Source organism: Gasterosteus aculeatus, chromosome 11 (genome assembly GCF_964276395.1).
Source record: "Gasterosteus aculeatus chromosome 11, fGasAcu3.hap1.1, whole genome shotgun sequence".
NCBI classification, from domain to species: domain Eukaryota; kingdom Metazoa; phylum Chordata; class Actinopteri; order Perciformes; family Gasterosteidae; genus Gasterosteus; species Gasterosteus aculeatus.
Genome location: NC_135699.1, coordinates 7373239 through 7390489, shown reverse-complemented (window position 1 = coordinate 7390489; position 17251 = coordinate 7373239). Strand labels below are relative to the sequence as shown.

Below are 17251 nucleotides of genomic sequence, written 5' to 3'. Positions count from 1 at the left end.
GCTACAGTGACAAGTTTTAAGCAAATTGGTACGAACAAATGTCATTACATGCAACAAAAAACAAATCAATCATACTATAAATAAATGGTGGAAAGTGTGGCGTGGTTACAACTTGGACCTATAACTTTGGTACACTTAATGAAACATGTGGATTCTCGACCCACTGGGAGTACTGGAAAGGAGCAACTTAAAGATAAATGTTTTTCTGACACTTTGCATTGCTCAACTTGATCGGATAGCGGTCCGTTGCGGTCGCGTACATGCCCTTTTATTAACGCAGATATGACAATAGCTTTGCGATGTGTTCCTCCTCGTCGGGGGGGGCGAGTAAACGTCGCCCCGCGTTCGGTTTAGAAATCTGAATAATTCTGCGGATTTCATTTCTCAATAAGTCCTGCGTCCTTTAATTTGAAGTAGAAGAACTTCTCCAGGGTGTTGGCACTCTTGCAGTACTCGCTGTCTGGAGGGTTGTACTCGCGACAGTTGGTGATGATTCGCTGAAGGTCGGCAATGAAAAGCTTCTTGGTCACATAGTACCTGTTCTTAAGTCTCTCCGTCATGGTCTTCAGGTCTGCGGGAAGAAATTGAAAGGAGAAACAAGACGCATGTTATTAATAATAATAATAATAATGATAATAATAATAATGTGATCAAGAGTGTGTCTTTTAGAGCATCTGCAGTGGACAGCGACAGCGTCGGGCGCCGTTAGCCGCGAGAAGGCAACGGGTACGCTCTGAACTTGGGATCGATGACTTTGAAAAGGGAAGCGATCGTAGCCTGAGAAGAAAAGGTGCCGTGTGATGGAGAGGGATGCGCGCTCACCGATGGGAAAGCGGATGATCTCGTAGTAATCCGGAGCCTCGGATTTCTTCACGGGCTCCATGAAGGGCCAGGCATCGGGGTGAGTCTGGGGAGGGGGGGAGGAAGCCCGGGTTAGTGTCGGCTCTCGTTGCTCCGGTCTGGTGTGAACGGTGGAGTCTTACCTTTATCTGGGCCAGGAGGTTCTTTAACATGTTGTATAACATGTCGGGGTCCTTCACCTCTTTCCTGCAAAATATATGGGAATGAAGTTGTGTCAAATATTGGATGAACGTCTTGTTATTGGTATAAAAAAAAAAAAAAGTTCAACCTGGGAAGACTTTCTGGACTCAAAGTCTAAGAATCAAATTGACTCATAGTTAGTAAATAACATTTGTTTGGTTGTAATGGCACTGACCATGTTTTGAATTATCTCATTGTGTCTCGTAGTTTTTGGGGGTTTATAGACAGACACTTTGGCAGGTGTATCTGACGCCTGGGACCACACGCTGCTTGCATTTATATTTATTAATCCTTACCCTTTATCCTTGTTACTGGGTTTCCATCCCGTCTCTCCTGAAAGAGAGAAAAAAGAGATATTAGAAGTAATAAAACGGATCATTTTGTGGTTTCATTTCACGCCAACCAAACACTCACTTATCCCTGGAATGCTCTCCACCGGGATCTGTCGTACGCCCTCTTTGAAGCAGGTCAGACCCGGGTAAACCTTCCTGATCTGGCTCTGTTTTCTCTCGATCAGCTTCTTGATAATCTGTTGGAACAATTAAGAACGATGAGATCTTTAAGATCCAAACGACGCGCAGCAGGAAAACACACTTTGACGAGAAGATGTGGCGGCCTCGCGTACCTCCTTCTGTCTTTTAATGATGTGAGAGAGCTCCGTGTACGGGATCCTCGGGTTGAGCTCACACTCCATGAGGGTGGCTCCCTCGTAGTCTTTGATGTAGCCCAGGTACCGTCCTTTCGGGACTTTGATGTCTTTGGAGAAGCCCTGCGAGGACACAACAAATCACTGAAAAGAACGGGGTTTGGGGGAGAGGACGGGAGCCGAGCTAATGTCACGCCAGCAGTACCTGCTTCTTGAAGTAGCCAATGGCGTACTCGTCGGCGTAAGTGAGGAAATAGAGGATGTTGTGTTTGATGTGGTACTCCTTTAGGTGATTCATCAGGTGTGTACCGTAGCCCTAAGTTAGAGTCACAAGAAAAGTCGTCAAAAATATTTTTCAATAATTAAAAAAGGCAGAATAAAAAAACATGGATTTTCTTTAAAGAAAGAAACGGCTACTCAATCAATTCTAAAAGAAAAGCTTAACGTCATATCAGCATTTATATGAGAGGAAATTGAAAAACAAGAGTATGCAAGTTATGAGAAATAATTAACAAAAGGACTAAAATATATATATATTTTTTTTAAAGGTGGCAGGTGAGGTTACTTTCAGAAATAGTCACTGTGGTGCAACGCGGCTACTTGTGAATACGTTTTGCGGCATCTTGGAAGACTATTTGTTGCCATATTCACGAATGATGTCATCTTAACACTAGCAGTCCTGCTCACTGTTCCCAACTCACAGTAACAATTCATTTCGTACTTAAAAACCGCTCGGTTCTGAAGCTACGACACAAAATGTGGACGAGCACCGTGTGTGTCTGACCACCAAAGACGCTCCATAAAAGAAATGGCCGCCAGGTACCTTAACTTGCTCATTGGACGTGACGGCACAGAAGACGATCTCCGTGAAGCCCTGAGTGGGAAACATCCTAAAACAGATGCCTCCGATGACGCGGCCGTCTTTGATGAGGGCGAGGGTCTTGTGCTTCCTGCGGAGGTTGGGACACACCGGGTGAGCGTGGCAATATGGGATGGCGACACGTGGTCAGAGAACATGTACCTACGGGTCGAACACCAGCCGCGTGATGTACTCTTTGGGCATGCGAGGTAACTGGTGAGAGAAGACGTTCTGCAGGCCGACCAGCCACATCAAAATCTTCTTGTTGGACTTCTGGGACAGCGAGTTTCCGATGACGTGGAACTCGATGATCCCCCGCCTCTCCTCCAGCCTGGCGGTCTCGTCGCGGGCAGCGTTTGGAGTCAGAAGGTTGGTCTGGTGAGAAAAATACAAAAACAACAAAGTGAGCACTAGATTCCGTATTTGTATTCAACACGACCTTCAACGAATCACCCGAGATCGAACGACCCCCCCCCCCCACCTCCGGTCCGAGCATGGCGGCAGGGTCAGTGATCGTCATCATGACCTCATTGACCAGCTCCATCGGAATGTCTCCCATCACGCGGATCCGCTTGGCGTCCTCCAGCGTCAACACCTCCAGTTTGCGTTTCTCCCCTGAATATCGGGTTGCACATTGCACGGATCAAAACAACGCAAGGAGACAGTTGGTAATAACTAGTGTGTGCGTGTGCGTGCGTGCGCGCGCGCTTTCCATATTACACAACATGCACGTGGCGTGCAGGGAGGTACCTGTGTGGGGCTCTGCGGCGCCGGCGTCCAAGCTGCCCACAGAGGACATGCTGCTCAGACCTTTGGGCAGCGCGGGGGAGCCGGACCCTGCGGCGGGACTGATCCCTGCAGTGGAGGGACGCACGGGTCAACAACACAACACAACAGGAACGGTGACGACGGCAAAGGCAGCTCGGGCGTTCTCGTAGATTGGAATATTTTTATAACGTAGTACGTATTTAAGTAAAAATGGATCGGAAGGCGCATCGTTCCGCGTAAATGCTCAAATGACATGTATGAACGCTGGTATTGTAACACAACACTTTTAAAATGGAATTTCCCTTCAGTTCTTAATCTCATCATTGACCAGAGTTATTTTTGCATGTTTTAACGTACGAATTCTTCCTATGGGAACCAGTTTAGTCATCGTTTCACATTCTGTAGTATGTAATAGATTATAAACATCTGCGTTTTTCAGTCAGTTAATTCCTGGCTGAAAGTAGCAGTGCGTGATCAAGTGACCTGATGGAGGATTTGGGCAGAGAACTCTTTGTTTTTTCGTGACCAGACGATTTTATTTGAACAAACAAAAAAACAACAGTATTGACTAACGCGTTGTACATCTGCCTCACCTGACTGATGCCCCAGCTGTGAGCCGTCCGAGGCAGGCATGGTGAAGTCAGCCTCCCAGATTGGTGAATTATCCCCATAGATTTCCTCCTCCAGCATGGACAAGAACCTGATGACATTCAGAGTCAAATGTTATCCCAAGGTTTGTTTGTTTATATAATTATATATATATATTTTTATTATGAGACTAAATGAATGACTGAATGTTGTTGTTGTTTTTTTTAAATGGTGAACAAAAAAGGATGCACTGTTGAATCTAATCATTACAAAGCACTCGCACAGCACTTCAAGAGAGTCAGCCTACTTGGGAAAGTGTGTGAGGATGAGTGTGCGTTTCTCCGGTAGCAGCTTGTCCTTCTCCACTCGGAACTTCTCCAGGAGCTGGCGGCGGGTCACCGTGAAGATGGACTTGAGCAGGCTGCGCCCGAACACGTGAGTGGTTTCATAGCGCGGCAGGCTGTCGTTGCTCTGGGGGACGTGGCAGTAGCAGAGCCACCTGGGAGACGTCGGGGAAAACCGCGGTTATGCTCCGTGCGGATATTGGAAGAGTGCACCTGCCTCCTTAAACCATGACACACACACACCTTGTGTAGTCCACTTTGTACGCCGTCCCGTCGTCTTTCTGGGTGCGCTGGCGATACTGCGTCGGTGTCTCCAGCTTCCAGTAATTTAGGCACAAGAGGAACATCTTTGACAGCTCAAACATGGTCTGCCTTTCCTTTGGTGCCAGGTGGCTGAACTTGTACTGAACAAAATTCAAAACCCCCTACGGAGGAAAAGGAAACCAAAAGAGAAAAAGACAAAGAGGCAGTGTGTGATTGGAGCAAAGAGAAATGTCTGAAGAGCATCAGCAGCGTATTGACGACAACGCGGATGTTCTTCTACTGTAGTAGACTAGTGTTTCCCACACAGACTAATTTGTGGCGGTGCACCACAGATTCAACACCGGGCGCCAGACATTGCGTTGTATTTCTTTTTTTAAACGCTATTTAAATCACGCAGCGAATTCGTTCAGCTGCATTTCCTTTCCCTTCTCTCCCTCAGTCTCTGTCAGTCACGCGTCTCTCTCTCACACACACACACACGCACACATTGACGTTGGATCTGTTGGAATCACTGGACTACCTGCTCAATGTTGGGCTTCTCAAAGGGTGGACTTCCCAGGGATCCTTCTACCACCGGCTGGCTCATCTGCAGGATGCATTTCCTCAGCAGCTGAGGAGAACAGCGCGAATCAGGAACATTGTTAGGCTGGTTGGTGCACAACAGGACAGTAAGACAGTGATGTGTGCGCAAACACACACACACACAGTTACTGGGGTTTCTACCTTGAACAGGTAGAAGTAGACCTGTTTGGTGTCCGTGTCCTCCTCTTTGTGCACAGACATGAAAAGGTTCTCCACGTCCACCACCATCCCCAGCAGCCTGTTCATCTCATCCTCAGACACGTTCTCCAAGTGGGACACGTGGTCAGCTGCAAAAGGAAACATGGAATCCATAAGAAGTCTGCAGAGATGGAGGACGCAGCGGCAAGGCAGGTGTCCGGGTGGAGGCGGAGGAGTTTGTACCCAGAGCATGTCCGCAGCTGCGGCACAGCTCGCCGAGGCTGGCGGCTTGCTGCTGCAGGTCCATACGTGTGGCCGAGGGGGGATTTGGGTTTTTCCATCCGTTGCACTTGCATGTGTCAATGGCCTGGGAAATATGCAAAATGTGATGAACACACACACAAATGGCTTACAGTGACTTGCTGCTGTTCCTGTGCGTCGGTGGGTGACCGAACGTTACGTTTGAGCTAACTGACAATTCACGCAGCTTCAGATATACCAAGCGTTTATAAGAACGGCATAAAGTGGACTGCATACGGTCTACTTGCTAGCTAGCTAGCTAGGTAGCTACAAAAGTTAAAAATAACACCAAGTCATTGCGCTACCGATAACGTTTTTGTTTGACGGTTCTGCGCCTCATACGTGCATGCTAACGCCGCCCGAGGGGTGCTTTGTTGGGCTGAACTTTGGCTAGCCGGGCTAGCTACCTTGCATGCGGAGAATACGCCAAGTTTCTCGAGCTTTTTCGCCCGTGGGAAAGCCCGGACTTGGGCTTTCTTCTGGCTCGCACGTTGTTGCTGGCTAAGTCCCGGTCTGGCTGGGTCGCTGTTTCCCGACCCGGAGCCCGTCGCGGCGGTACTGGACCCAGCTGACCCCGCGGTCTGGGCTTGGACGAGCCGGGGTTGGGAGGCCTGCGCCGCCGGGTCCGACATGTCCACGCGCTGCTAGACTCGTCCTCGGCTCCCGTTTACCTCGCGTGCTGCGTTCAGGGGCGGTCGTCGAAATGAGATTTAAGAGAACCGCAGCACTGTTCAGAAACTGAAGTTCCCGTCTCGTTGTAACAGAGGCGTTAAGAATTTAGATTGCATTACATTTGCATGCAAACAATTTATTTTACACTGGAAGCAGGACTTTTCACGTATGAGCCGTTCCGGCATTGACCAAACCGAAAGAGATATTTTTCCAAATAACGTTACATCGCGAATAATCAACCACATTTCACGATATTACCGTAATCACTGAAAAAATATTCAACCCCCTATTTAGAATGTATGATATTGAATGAACCGGAAGATGAAGACAATGATATTTTACGTCTGACTTTACAGTTGTGTAGTTGTCTTCAGCGCCCTCTCGTGTTCAAAATGCTTCAGTACATTTCGAAACATAGATCTATGTTTCGAAATGTGTTTACTAGTAAAATGGTAAAAGTCTAATTTAAAATTAAGCTCATTAAAATCATGAGCGTTTACTGCCCCCCAGTGGTCAACCTTATAAACTACAAATCAGTGCAGTTGGGGTGAATGTACCATACCATCACTTTTGGTGTCATCCTTTTATAAGATAACACAATATTTTTAAAGGCATATTCATCAACTTAGTAGTTACAGTCTCCTTTAAATGTATTAAGTACACTATATCCGAATTAGTTAACCAAAAAGAAGTTCTACATTAAGTAATTTAGTGCAATAAACAGTACTAATACTTTCTACTAGTAGTGGAAGCCTAATTAAAATTGTTGCCACATTTTGATTGGACTTGGTTTATAAAACGTTGTGGCACGTGAAAGCAATACGCCTGTGGATAATTTATCGGATACACAGATATTTACAAAAAATGAAATGCCAATTATATTGATATTAAATCAAGACTTTGACATTGTGATCAATCATATAAATATATTGTTCGAATAGAAGGTAGTTATCACAAGTGTAAATGAACAATCATACCTTGTTGTACTTTACCAATTATTGCAGTCATACAGAAAAGATCTGTTTATTGGTAAATTACATTTTTTGATTCTTTATCTACCCACGATGCCCCCCTCCTCACAGCAGGTGGTGCTGCGCAGGTACTGTTGTGCTAGTTGTTGATGCCATAACATGAGGACATTACAGTTGAAAGCAAAACAGAAAAGAAAAAAGGAAAGAAAGCAGACAATAACACCCCGATTCACAAAGATGAGACAGAACCAGTGCATTTGATACCATAGGTCTTCAGAAAACGACAATATAATTAAGGTGGACAAAACATAATGCAGACATTAGAAAGACGTTGTTCGAAAGTGGACTACTGATACACTTGAAGAGTCTGGTACAAATACAGCAACATTGTCAACACAGTTGTGATTTTGGTCTTGTTTAATGCATTTGTAATTACACAATTCAAAAACATTACATAAATGCTAAAATTACTTATGGTGACTATTTACTGTATGTGCTTTGATAACAGATAGGCGATTGAAAAACCTTAAAGGTTTCAAAATCACGTTGAACAGCCTGCGTCAAAAGAAGTTGAAGTAATAATAGTGATAGAAATGTATAGTGTGAATTATTACATTTCCATCAAGAAGGAAATATCCATCCATTGCCATTCTCCTGTTACGAAGCTTTTCTTTCCATCTCTTCCAGGAACAAGCCAGAAAAGCGGAGGCCTGTTGCGCTGCTTCGACGGTGTCACACAACCATGTTGGAAATTCTCACTAGACATACGGTGCTGGAGAAACCCGGGGACAGGCGGGAAAGGACCGGGCCGATGAGCCTGCTTATAGAAATTCCTGTAATCCCCCCCCCCCCCCCCCCCCCACACCACACAAATACGAAAAAAACGATAGGCAAGATGGCCATAGTAAGTGCCATTGGTAATGACTGATTTTTTTTTTTTTTTTCTTTCTTCATCCATTGCTGACATAATCTCTCACCACCCCCTCTCCACCTCCCCAGGCAACGTCAAGTGTCCACCATCAATAGAGAGCTCATGGACAGGAAGTCCTGGGGTTCAAATAGGACTGCGTAAATAAGCCTGCTGGTTGGTTCAACCGTCAAGAGGCGCCGGGCACTTTACTGGCCACTGGACTTATTTGCCGGACAGTTAATTGGTGCTGATCGGGTGGTGTGGTTTGACCAATGGGACGTTGGGCATTGAGCTGGCTGACATCTGGTCTTGTTGATCGAGGATTGGTCGGATCAGCTGACTTGTGTTGGCTAGTTGCCGCGACCACAGCAGTTGCCGCCTCGGTCCTGTGCTGCTCCGTCCGTCAGCACCACGCCGCCTCCGGCTCGCCCACCGCCGCCCGCTCCTCCCTGAGGCTCGTTCTTGGGAAGTTTCTTGGCTGTTTTGGGGTTGAAGTATGATATATTAATTAATTACTGCACTATTTTCATTATTCAGACACTTTTCCTCAATGTTTTTTTCTCCAGTAAGTCATCAGGACATAGGAAAACAATTAAAGTCTGAGGTGACGTCATAAAATGTCTTATTTTGATTAACAGTCCAAAACACAATTTATTCCTTTTAAAAATGAAAATTCTACTTTAACAGCCAAAATTATTTGAACATTTAAGTAATAATTTCAATGCACTACAAGAGACTTTGTATTGATATTTGTGATCCCAGTAGACCAAAGAGGAAGCTTTTAAGAGCACCGGTCCTTTTAGAATACGTCTGATCTTAAAAAGGTAAGTAAACAGTCTCCGGGTTTTTTTCCCCATTGTATTGCATTACGCTGCCACTACAAATGGGGGAATTTGGAGTGGTGGTCGAATAAAATAAGGAATTTCAACATTCTGTCTCTAGGAAATTATATTCCCAAATATATAAATTGATGACTAAAATAATAATAATCAGCAGGTGAATTGATTGAACTCCATCAAGATAGCTGCAGACCCATTTCCTGTTGGAGCAGTAAGAAATGCGTGGAGCACGTACCAATAGCCATAAAAATCTCATTGACATTCATCGCCGTCTTGGCTGAGGTCTCCATGAAGAGCAAACTGTTGTCATCCGCATATCCCTGAGCTTCCTGAAGACACACAAACAGACCGCTTGGCATCAAAGCATCTTCAAAAGAAATGCAGACTCCAACATGTGACCTGGTACCTGGAAGTCGATGGCTCTCTTGTTGGCCAGGTCGGCTTTGTTTCCTGCCAGCGCGATGACAATATTCGGGCTGGCTTGTCGCTGCAGCTCCTTCACCCAGTTCTTTGCACGTGTGAATGTGTCCTTGGAGCAGAGAAAAGAACACGAGACAGTGTTGTTAAACTTTAATTCCCCGCTGCAAGTTTTACGTGCGAGTTGAAAGAACAAAGACACTCTGCAAACTAAGCAATTTCGTCCGCGGGACTCACTGTGTTGGTGATATCGTAGACAACGATGGCGGCCTGGGCCCCCCTGTAGTACATGGGGGCCAAGCTGTGATACCGCTCCTGTCCTGCGGTGTCCCAGATCTCAAACTTCACCGTCGTGTCATCCAAACATACCGTCTGGGTGAGGAAGGCCGCTGGAAAGAAAAGAAATAAGATCAGACCATTAAAACCTACACTGTAGGAACATTTTAAAATGTCAAGACCAATTCAAGAATGTTTAAAGAAAAAGACTTAATATGGACAGAAATAATCTTTTTAATGACATGACACAATGCATAATTTGCTGTAGCACGAAATACAATAATCAAAATGTTTAGAAGAGAGAACAGAGAGGAAACACTTGACCAGATCTCAATTGCGAAAAAAGCTAAGCTAAGCTTTTTTTTGCAAATGCAAAAGTACTGTGGTACTTTACTAGGAGGCACAACTGTATACAACTCGCTTACTCAGGCGAACGTCACATGACGGAAGAAAACAGAGCGCCCACTTGCACATAGCTTAAAGCTTTGTAATCTTTGACCGGGCATTCAGCTGACCACGAGGTTCAGCAGAACAGAAAACATGCTGACTCAGCGTGAGCATCCTGTCCCAACATCCTGCAGCCACATTACGCAGATGCAGGAAACGTGAGAAAAAGAAAAAAAAAAGTTTTTTGGTCAACGTTAAACTCTGTTGCTAGTGGACATGCTAGTAAATACAATAATGCTGTGTTAGTTGCAGCCCAATCCATTAGAGGGGCAGATCATAAGCAACTTCAAGTTAGTTATCAATAAATATACTTTAAATGTTTGTCAGGGTCGTCTTTACGAGAGAATATGAGTCAACATGTTGAACTCTGTTGCCTGTTGGCATGGCGGCAACACGCTGGAGGACTCGGCGTCTGCAGCAGGCCGGAGGTACTGATGTGAAGAACGTTGCAAAAATGTTTGTGTTCAATTATATTAGTTCAAGATAAATTGCTTGAATAGATAAATTGCTTGAAGAGATCAATAGTGCACGTCTGAACAGAATAATGCTCGGAAGGCTCCAGAGGAAACACGTCACGTGCGAGTTACGAGAAAAACCTCCACAGCCCGCCCAGCTCAAGTGAACGAATACGACCATACTGCAAAATCTCAAAAGGCACAGAGAATATTCCCGTTTGAACAAGCAACGATACTCTTTTGAAGAGCTTCACTGATCGGAAGGAGGTCCAGGAAATCCCCATTGTTGGCTCAATTCCTTCCTGTTTCAGAGGAACGACGCTGCACACACCTAGCAGAGGACAAACTAGTCACGTTCCAAAGAAACGGCGGTGCCATTGCTCCTCCTTCACAGGTTGCAACAACCACGCCGTCCGTTTAGGACAATGAGCCCCACAAATTCCTAAATACAACCTCGCCGTTTATTGAGCAGAGACAGCTAGCGGACCCTCACCGCCGATGGTGCTCTCCTGGTACTCGTGGAACTGTCCTTTGACGAAGCGCAGCACCAAGCTGGACTTTCCCACCGCCGACTCCCCCAACAGCACCAGCTTAAACTGGCAGATTTTGTTGCTCGCCGCTGTGGCGTTGGTCCGCGCCGGTCCGCCTCGCCCCGCCATGGTGGGGAAAACGGGGGCCGGGGGGAGAGAGGGGGGGGGGAGGTAGGAGAGAAGAAGCTGGGAGAAGAGGGAGGAAGGCTGGTGGGGGGGGCGGGTGGAGATCAGGCAGATGGAAGAGCCGTGGGAGGAGGAGGAGGAGGAGGAGGAGACCACACCTGGAAAACACAACATATTGTTTAGTATGTTAAGCTTGAGCTTTCCATTAAAACAGCTATCATGGAACAATATTATGGGGGCTTAGCATTAGTGTAGCTGTTTGAATAAAAGAAACCAACCCAAGATGAATTCCTGTACTCCACCTGTAAACGTTAAACAGAGCGCATCGGCAAAATACAGCTCAACTTAAACTGTTGTTTTAGACAACGGAGAGGCCATGTTGTTGATATGGAAACACGCCTCCCAGTGGGCGGAGCCTGAAGATAAACCGTTCATTCAACCGTGTTTAGTGAAAACAAGCGCTGGAAGAGGCTACGGTTGCTTCAGCATATCATAAAACAATTATGATATACAAATAAAATAATCGTGTGTAGACCATAGGAGCGAATATTAAGGCTCGCCCCAACATGAGCTCACCGCATCTGTTCCAGTGAGTCATCTCGCCACAGATATCTGGCCACAAGGTTTTGGGGTTTTTTAGCTCCTTTTTTTAAGATATTTGTGGCTGCTTCCATGTAGCAGTGCCACAATTAGATGGTCTAATAATAACATCAAGTCTAAACCATGTTTCAACAGTAAAACTTCCAGTGGCCATGTTTTTGTTTTTTAAGTTTAAAAGCATTTCATCCAGCATGAATGTACCTCGAATTATCCACAACAGGGGACAATAGCCGACCGAGGCAGCACAAATGAGCAAACGATTATTCCCTCGCCTTCCGCCTGCTTTGCATATATGAAACCTTGCCTAATCTTTTTTTCGGTTGGGTGATTCACTTGAGGTCAGACAGCTTCTGCTTGGTCAAAGTACAGGAAGCACAAGTCCGCTGAAAGCAGGAAGTGAAGCTCGCAGGAGACATTTTACTGCTGAGCACACACTCGGGATAACCTCTGCTCGCTCGCCCAACGCGCTGCATACGTTCATTACGTGCAGGTCTCCTGTGGTTAAAGAGAGTTTCCCCCAACTTCAGCACGGTTTCCAAAGTGACTTTTGCTACAGAGAATTAAATGCAAACCAACTTCAGCAGACATCCGAGGCAGCGCCTTTAAAGTCTCGCTGGACTCTCAAGTGGCGCACACGCAGGGCTGGAGGGGGGGGGGGGGGGGGGGGCGCTTCCCGGGGGCAGCAGAGGGGAGATAAAGGCACTCTGTTCCCTGGGTCACACAGACATGAGGGCTGCACTCAGCAGAGAAGAGCTTCCCCCTGTTCACATTCCTCACTAGAGGAAGCAAAGACGAGCGGAAGGATGGAGCGAGGGATTTTGTGGCAGACATCTATTGCTTTTTGTGATATGAAGATGTGCGGGCGTGAACAGTGAGCTGCAGCCATTCGCACGAGGAATAGAGTAGAGAAAAAGGATTCAAAAAAGACAAAGCACATCTTCTAGGAAGCAAAACGTGTGTGTGTGTGTGTGTAAGAGTTGTTCGTGTCTGACATACACTGTAGAATACAACTATTAAACGCGCGAAATTGCGGTTGACTGCCAAACAGTAACGGTAAAAAAAGGTGTCTGTGAAGCAGTCGGCGGCGCTGATGCGGAGACAGACCTGCACACATCGTCAGCAGCGTGTGACCGACTCTTTGATGACATCCTTAGAGGGCGCCGAGACGGAAGCAGGCAAGTGAGACGGTGGCACAAGGGTGACGGAGAATAAAAAAATACACATGGGGAAAGTCTGTGGTAAAGTCATTGTGGCCGCCTGTATATTCTGCTGCGAGCATTACAGCCAAGTAGCAAACACGCACGCACTCTTGCTAGGAAATCCTGCGCTGCCGCATATTAAATTTGGCAGTTATTTTAGTGCAACGAGGGAAGCTGAACTCAGTCCCACATTCCATTGACTTAATAGTCAAACAACGTTCGCAGCTGGCATCGCTAGATCAGTTTCAAGAACACAAGCAGGGGCTTGTGTTGCTCACTTGGATCGAAGGGTGGGGTCCTAGAGGAACTGGTGGTGTCTGATACGAGCTCCTTTTGTCGTTTGGTCAAAAGCTGTGCGCACTATCGACAATAAGCCTTCAGCTGTAACACACGCTGAAAGATCAACGCGTGCAGAACAATCCCGTCCAATGAAGCAGGAAAAGGTCTTGATCCAAGGCAGGTCGTTCAACTGATCGGGTCTCTGGTAAAGGATGGCTTTGGAGACAGCGACAAGGAAACTGGGGATATAACACAGGAAAGGCGAACATGATACTCATCACTGGCGGTTTGCAAGGCCCCAAGGAAATCACAGGGCACTTCCTTTTCTTGTGAGTCACGTTTAAAAACGCTGCCTATCCAAAGACAAATCACTAAAATAAAAAACTCATGCAAAAACCTGCACGTTTCTGTGAAATCAAAACAAAATAGTGGAACTGAAGAAGCATGCACGTTACCAGGTGATAATTACTCCGTGTACGAGAGGAATCATAAAAATATTTGCGGAGTCAGTTGCAGTTCTTCTGAGGGGGAGAAGACAAGAAAAGACCCATTACAAAAAGATTCCTTCGTGCAGTAAAATCAAAATGCATTGTAGTTGAAATTCAAACAAACAAAAAAAAAAACCTCTGCACCTGTGAATGCATTGCAAGTGATGACAGTGCATGTGCGTGAAAGACACACCCTTCACAATGTGCTACTTCGGCAGATATTAAAAGATGTAGTTTGGGACTTGATGGCAGCACAGAACCACCAGCTGTAATTTAGAAAAGCATCTCTACAACTTCAGACATTGAGGTTAAATAGTCTGAGACGAGGGGATTTCCACAAATTAAACTCAAATGTTATTTATATCAGCTGCGGTGCTGGTTGCAGGGCTACAGTGTGAGAAAACGTGTCACCACTTTAGAAGGACAAGGTCCACACATCATAAAAACCTGAGCGGGTGAGATTATTTCTCTTTTCCCGTCTCAAAGGTCTGCGCTCGGTTTCCCTTACTCAGCCAGAACGAGAAGACGGTGAAAAAATCTCCATGTGAAAAAAAAACACAACCTCGACAAATGGCTCAATAGGAAAAACAAATGCAGTAATGACACATTTACTTAATGTGTGAAGCTCGCTGGCCTTCAGCGGCCCTGACGAAGGTCACGCCAGCCAACAGATAAAAACTCATCAACTGAGCGATTAAAAAAAAAAAAAAAAAGGTAGTTTTGAACGACATTTTTTTTTTTAAAAGAAAGAAAACCCCCACAGGTAAGACAGGTGCTCGTCAGCGACCAAGATAAACAAGTACTGGAGGCAGCTGCAGCGGATGGACATGTAGCGTTATTATCCCAATCACCTGACTGCAGCGAACGAAAGACTAAATGCGTGACGTAACGTTAGCTGTGGCGAGTGGTTACCTATGACGTCAGTGGACGACAGCGAACTGTCATCGGGAGCACAAGTGACTGACTTAACGTTAGTGAACCTACCGTCGAATGGCGAAAGACGGATATTTGACCACGCTGCGTTCATTTGACGTAGCATTAGTTTGCTAATGTATGTTGTCGAAAAAAGATAATAATAATAAAGAAATAAAAAAACAAGCGTTTATGCTCAACTTTGGAGACAACTGGAATGCCGATGGCCTTAGCCAACGTCAGGTTAGCAGCGCGCGCGTCTTTATTCAACTTTCCATTTTGCAGCCACATATCGTCAGCTGTTTTGACGTTTGAAAAAAAAAAAAAGAAAAGAGAATAACTCGGTCGAGTCAGAGTCGGTATCGTGTCGGCTGCTGGTCGAAACATGTCATGTTCTGCTCAGCGATGTTTTGTTGCCAAGACTGTTTGAACGCCGTGTGGTCTCACGGGGCTAGAAACTCCTAGCCTGTCTCCTGCCAGCCCGATGGACATTGCGAGTGAACCCGGACTCGGCTAATAGGTGCAACAACATGTGACACGGCGAGTCCAAACGCGTTTAATAGTTCGTAGAGCAAAACAAAACAAAAGTGCGCCTCTCAACGACTATCTCCAATAATTTCAAGTTGTTTGACTTACGATACTTTTTCCTTCTCTCTCGCGGCGGCGGCTGTCTTCTTCTTCTGCTTCTTCTTCTGAGGCTCTGGCCTTCCCTTCCGGTTAGCGATTGTTCCGGGAACGTCCCACTTGTTCAGCGGCTGCGCGAGCAATTTACAAACAGCTGTCTGCACCATAGATATACAAAGACTAGATGTCTTACGTCGGAGTATAGAACGTCCGCACATGGCGGCCATGTTGGTACGGTGCGCTCGCTCACCCATAATATTGTGTCGATGGTGGTACATGTACTTTAAATAATAATAACTTAGCTCAATGTTCAACCGATTTTTAAACGGTTTGGTTTGTTATACACGTCCGAGATGTAGTTATGACACTGCATACTTATGAATAATGTTTTGTTTAATGGTATTTCGTATGAAAACCATCCATCCATCCATTTTTAAACCGCTTATCCTGCACACAGGGTCGCGGCGGGGGGGGCTGGAATCTATCCCAGCCAACTTCGGCCGAGAGACGGGGTACACCCTGGACTGGTCACCAGCCAATCGCAGGGCTCGTACGAAAACCCATGGTTATAATAATACAATTATGCAGTGTCATAAATACATCTCTGTACAGGGTGGGGATTTCAACATGCAGCATTTCTTGATGTATATTTGTAAAGGGACAAACCGTACCTATTTTAGAACATTATTCTATTTTTTAAAATATAACATAATTAATCATAGTATGTATGCATTCTCATAACTACATCTCTGACGTTTATAACAAACCAAACCGTTTAAAAATCAGAAAACATTGAGCTATGTTATTATTATTTAAAGTACATGTACCAGCGAGCGCACCGTACCAAGATGGCCGCCTTGTGCGGACGTTCGGCGGGCAACGCGAAGGAGACATCTAGTCTTGATGTATATCTATGGTCTGCACACGGCAACTAAATGTGCCATTAAAGTCTTCAGCGAGTCGTGAATACTTCGTTCAACTTAAATATTTATCGGTTTTATGTTTAAGGTAAATTCCTAAGTCTGCAAACAGCACCAAAGCTAAAATGATTTTGAGTTGAGTTTGATTTGAAAGTTAATTCCAGTACTGCAATTTACAATTTTCTAGTATTTCCATATTATGCCGCTTTGTATTTTGATAGATAAGCAGCACCGTGTTGGCCACGATATTCTCCAGCTCCATGTTGATTCTCGCCCGGGGTCCGCAGGCTTCTCGACTGCGTTCGCTCCACCGGGGCAACGCTGATGCTGTCTGGGGTGACAACAAACGGAGCTCCTGGCCGTGATCAGTTAATTGTGATCAGTTCAATAGTTCAACCAACAGTAGATTGTTGTTTTTTTACATTTTAAACACTATTGCTAAACCACTTATACATATTAATGATCACAATGCTCTTTGGTCCTTATTATTGAAGATGGTTCTACAGTTATGGGAAATAGGAGATGGACTTGTAGCTCCTGGGACTTGGGCTCATGCCAGTCTGCACTGATCAATGAACCCTCAGCGGTGCATTAAATGAAGACAGCAGCTAATTTCAGGTATAGATGGATGATTGCCTCTTCTGTATGTGGCTTTCAAAGCCCTCTCGCTGGACCAAGGAGGAGGGCAGCTTGACCTGAGGAGTTCACATAAGGTCTTCTACTTCAGAAGAAAAAAACAGAACATTAGAGGGAATGAGCCCATGCATGTAAATGTAACAGGTGTTTGACTCCACTTGCCATCGCTAAGAGTCATGACAGGGTGTCACGTGGGTGCCCTCTAGTGGGTCCCTGCGGACGTGGGTGCGACACCCTGTAGCTAAAAAGTTAGTCTGCTGCAGCGTGTGTAACCGGTAAGTTGGCTGTAGAAAGTCCCCTTGAAAAGGCTAATGCTAAATTCAACTAGCTCATGTGTTTCATTCTGTTTGGCAGTTATGATGCCACGAGGTTCCTTCTGAGGACGTTAACTTCTGTGTGTTCGCCAGGTGTCTTAACGTC

At 45.6% G+C, this 17251-nt stretch overlaps 2 protein-coding genes across 4 annotated transcripts; both read right to left on the bottom strand.

The window, feature by feature from the left end:
- On the bottom strand, positions 1 to 6564 carry kat2a (K(lysine) acetyltransferase 2A). Its single transcript, XM_040190647.2, has 18 exons — positions 5938 to 6564; positions 5474 to 5597; positions 5234 to 5379; positions 5031 to 5120; positions 4490 to 4671; positions 4210 to 4401; positions 3908 to 4014; positions 3297 to 3401; positions 3028 to 3161; positions 2713 to 2921; positions 2511 to 2637; positions 1893 to 2003; positions 1667 to 1810; positions 1456 to 1570; positions 1338 to 1374; positions 984 to 1047; positions 823 to 907; positions 1 to 571 (listed from the first exon to the last, which is right to left on the bottom strand). Exons 1-18 carry the CDS (start codon positions 6160 to 6162, stop codon positions 378 to 380), a joined length of 2391 nt encoding a protein of 796 aa, XP_040046581.2. The 5' UTR covers positions 6163 to 6564; the 3' UTR covers positions 1 to 377.
- A 645-nt stretch (positions 6565 to 7209) lies between these two features.
- On the bottom strand, positions 7210 to 15433 carry rab5c (RAB5C, member RAS oncogene family). 3 transcript variants are annotated; one of them, XM_078083557.1, is made up of 8 exons: positions 15288 to 15354; positions 13707 to 13772; positions 13251 to 13490; positions 11011 to 11331; positions 9577 to 9728; positions 9329 to 9451; positions 9158 to 9251; positions 7210 to 8561 (listed from the first exon to the last, which is right to left on the bottom strand). In XM_078083557.1, the coding sequence occupies exons 4-8, from the start codon at positions 11174 to 11176 to the stop codon at positions 8434 to 8436; spliced, it is 663 nt and encodes a 220-aa protein (XP_077939683.1). In that variant the 5' UTR covers positions 11177 to 11331; positions 13251 to 13490; positions 13707 to 13772; positions 15288 to 15354; the 3' UTR covers positions 7210 to 8433. The 3 variants fall into 3 exon arrangements, with proteins under 3 accessions (XP_077939683.1, XP_077939684.1, XP_040046582.1); XM_078083558.1 differs by lacking the exon at positions 13251 to 13490; XM_040190648.2 differs by lacking the exons at positions 13251 to 13490; positions 13707 to 13772 and having other exon boundaries at positions 15288 to 15433.
- Positions 15434 to 17251: the final 1818 nt, after the last annotated feature.

Excerpts from the sequence above, each read along its gene's own strand:
- kat2a (XM_040190647.2), bottom strand. The coding sequence starts at position 6,162 with ATGTCGGACCCGGCGGCGCAGGCCTCCCAACCCCGGCTCGTCCAAGCC. Across the intron at positions 5,598-5,937 it reads GCGTATTCTCCGCATGCAAG|GCCATTGACACATGCAAGTG; the intron begins GTAGCTAGCCCG and ends CATATTTCCCAG. Across the intron at positions 3,402-3,907 it reads ACAGCTGGGGCATCAGTCAG|GGATCAGTCCCGCCGCAGGG; the intron begins GTGAGGCAGATG and ends CCTCCACTGCAG.
- rab5c (XM_040190648.2), bottom strand. The coding sequence starts at position 11,176 with ATGGCGGGGCGAGGCGGACCGGCGCGGACCAACGCCACAGCGGCGAGC. Across the intron at positions 9,452-9,576 it reads TCTACGATATCACCAACACA|GACACATTCACACGTGCAAA; the intron begins GTGAGTCCCGCG and ends CTCTGCTCCAAG. Across the intron at positions 9,252-9,328 it reads AGAGAGCCATCGACTTCCAG|GAAGCTCAGGGATATGCGGA; the intron begins GTACCAGGTCAC and ends GTGTGTCTTCAG.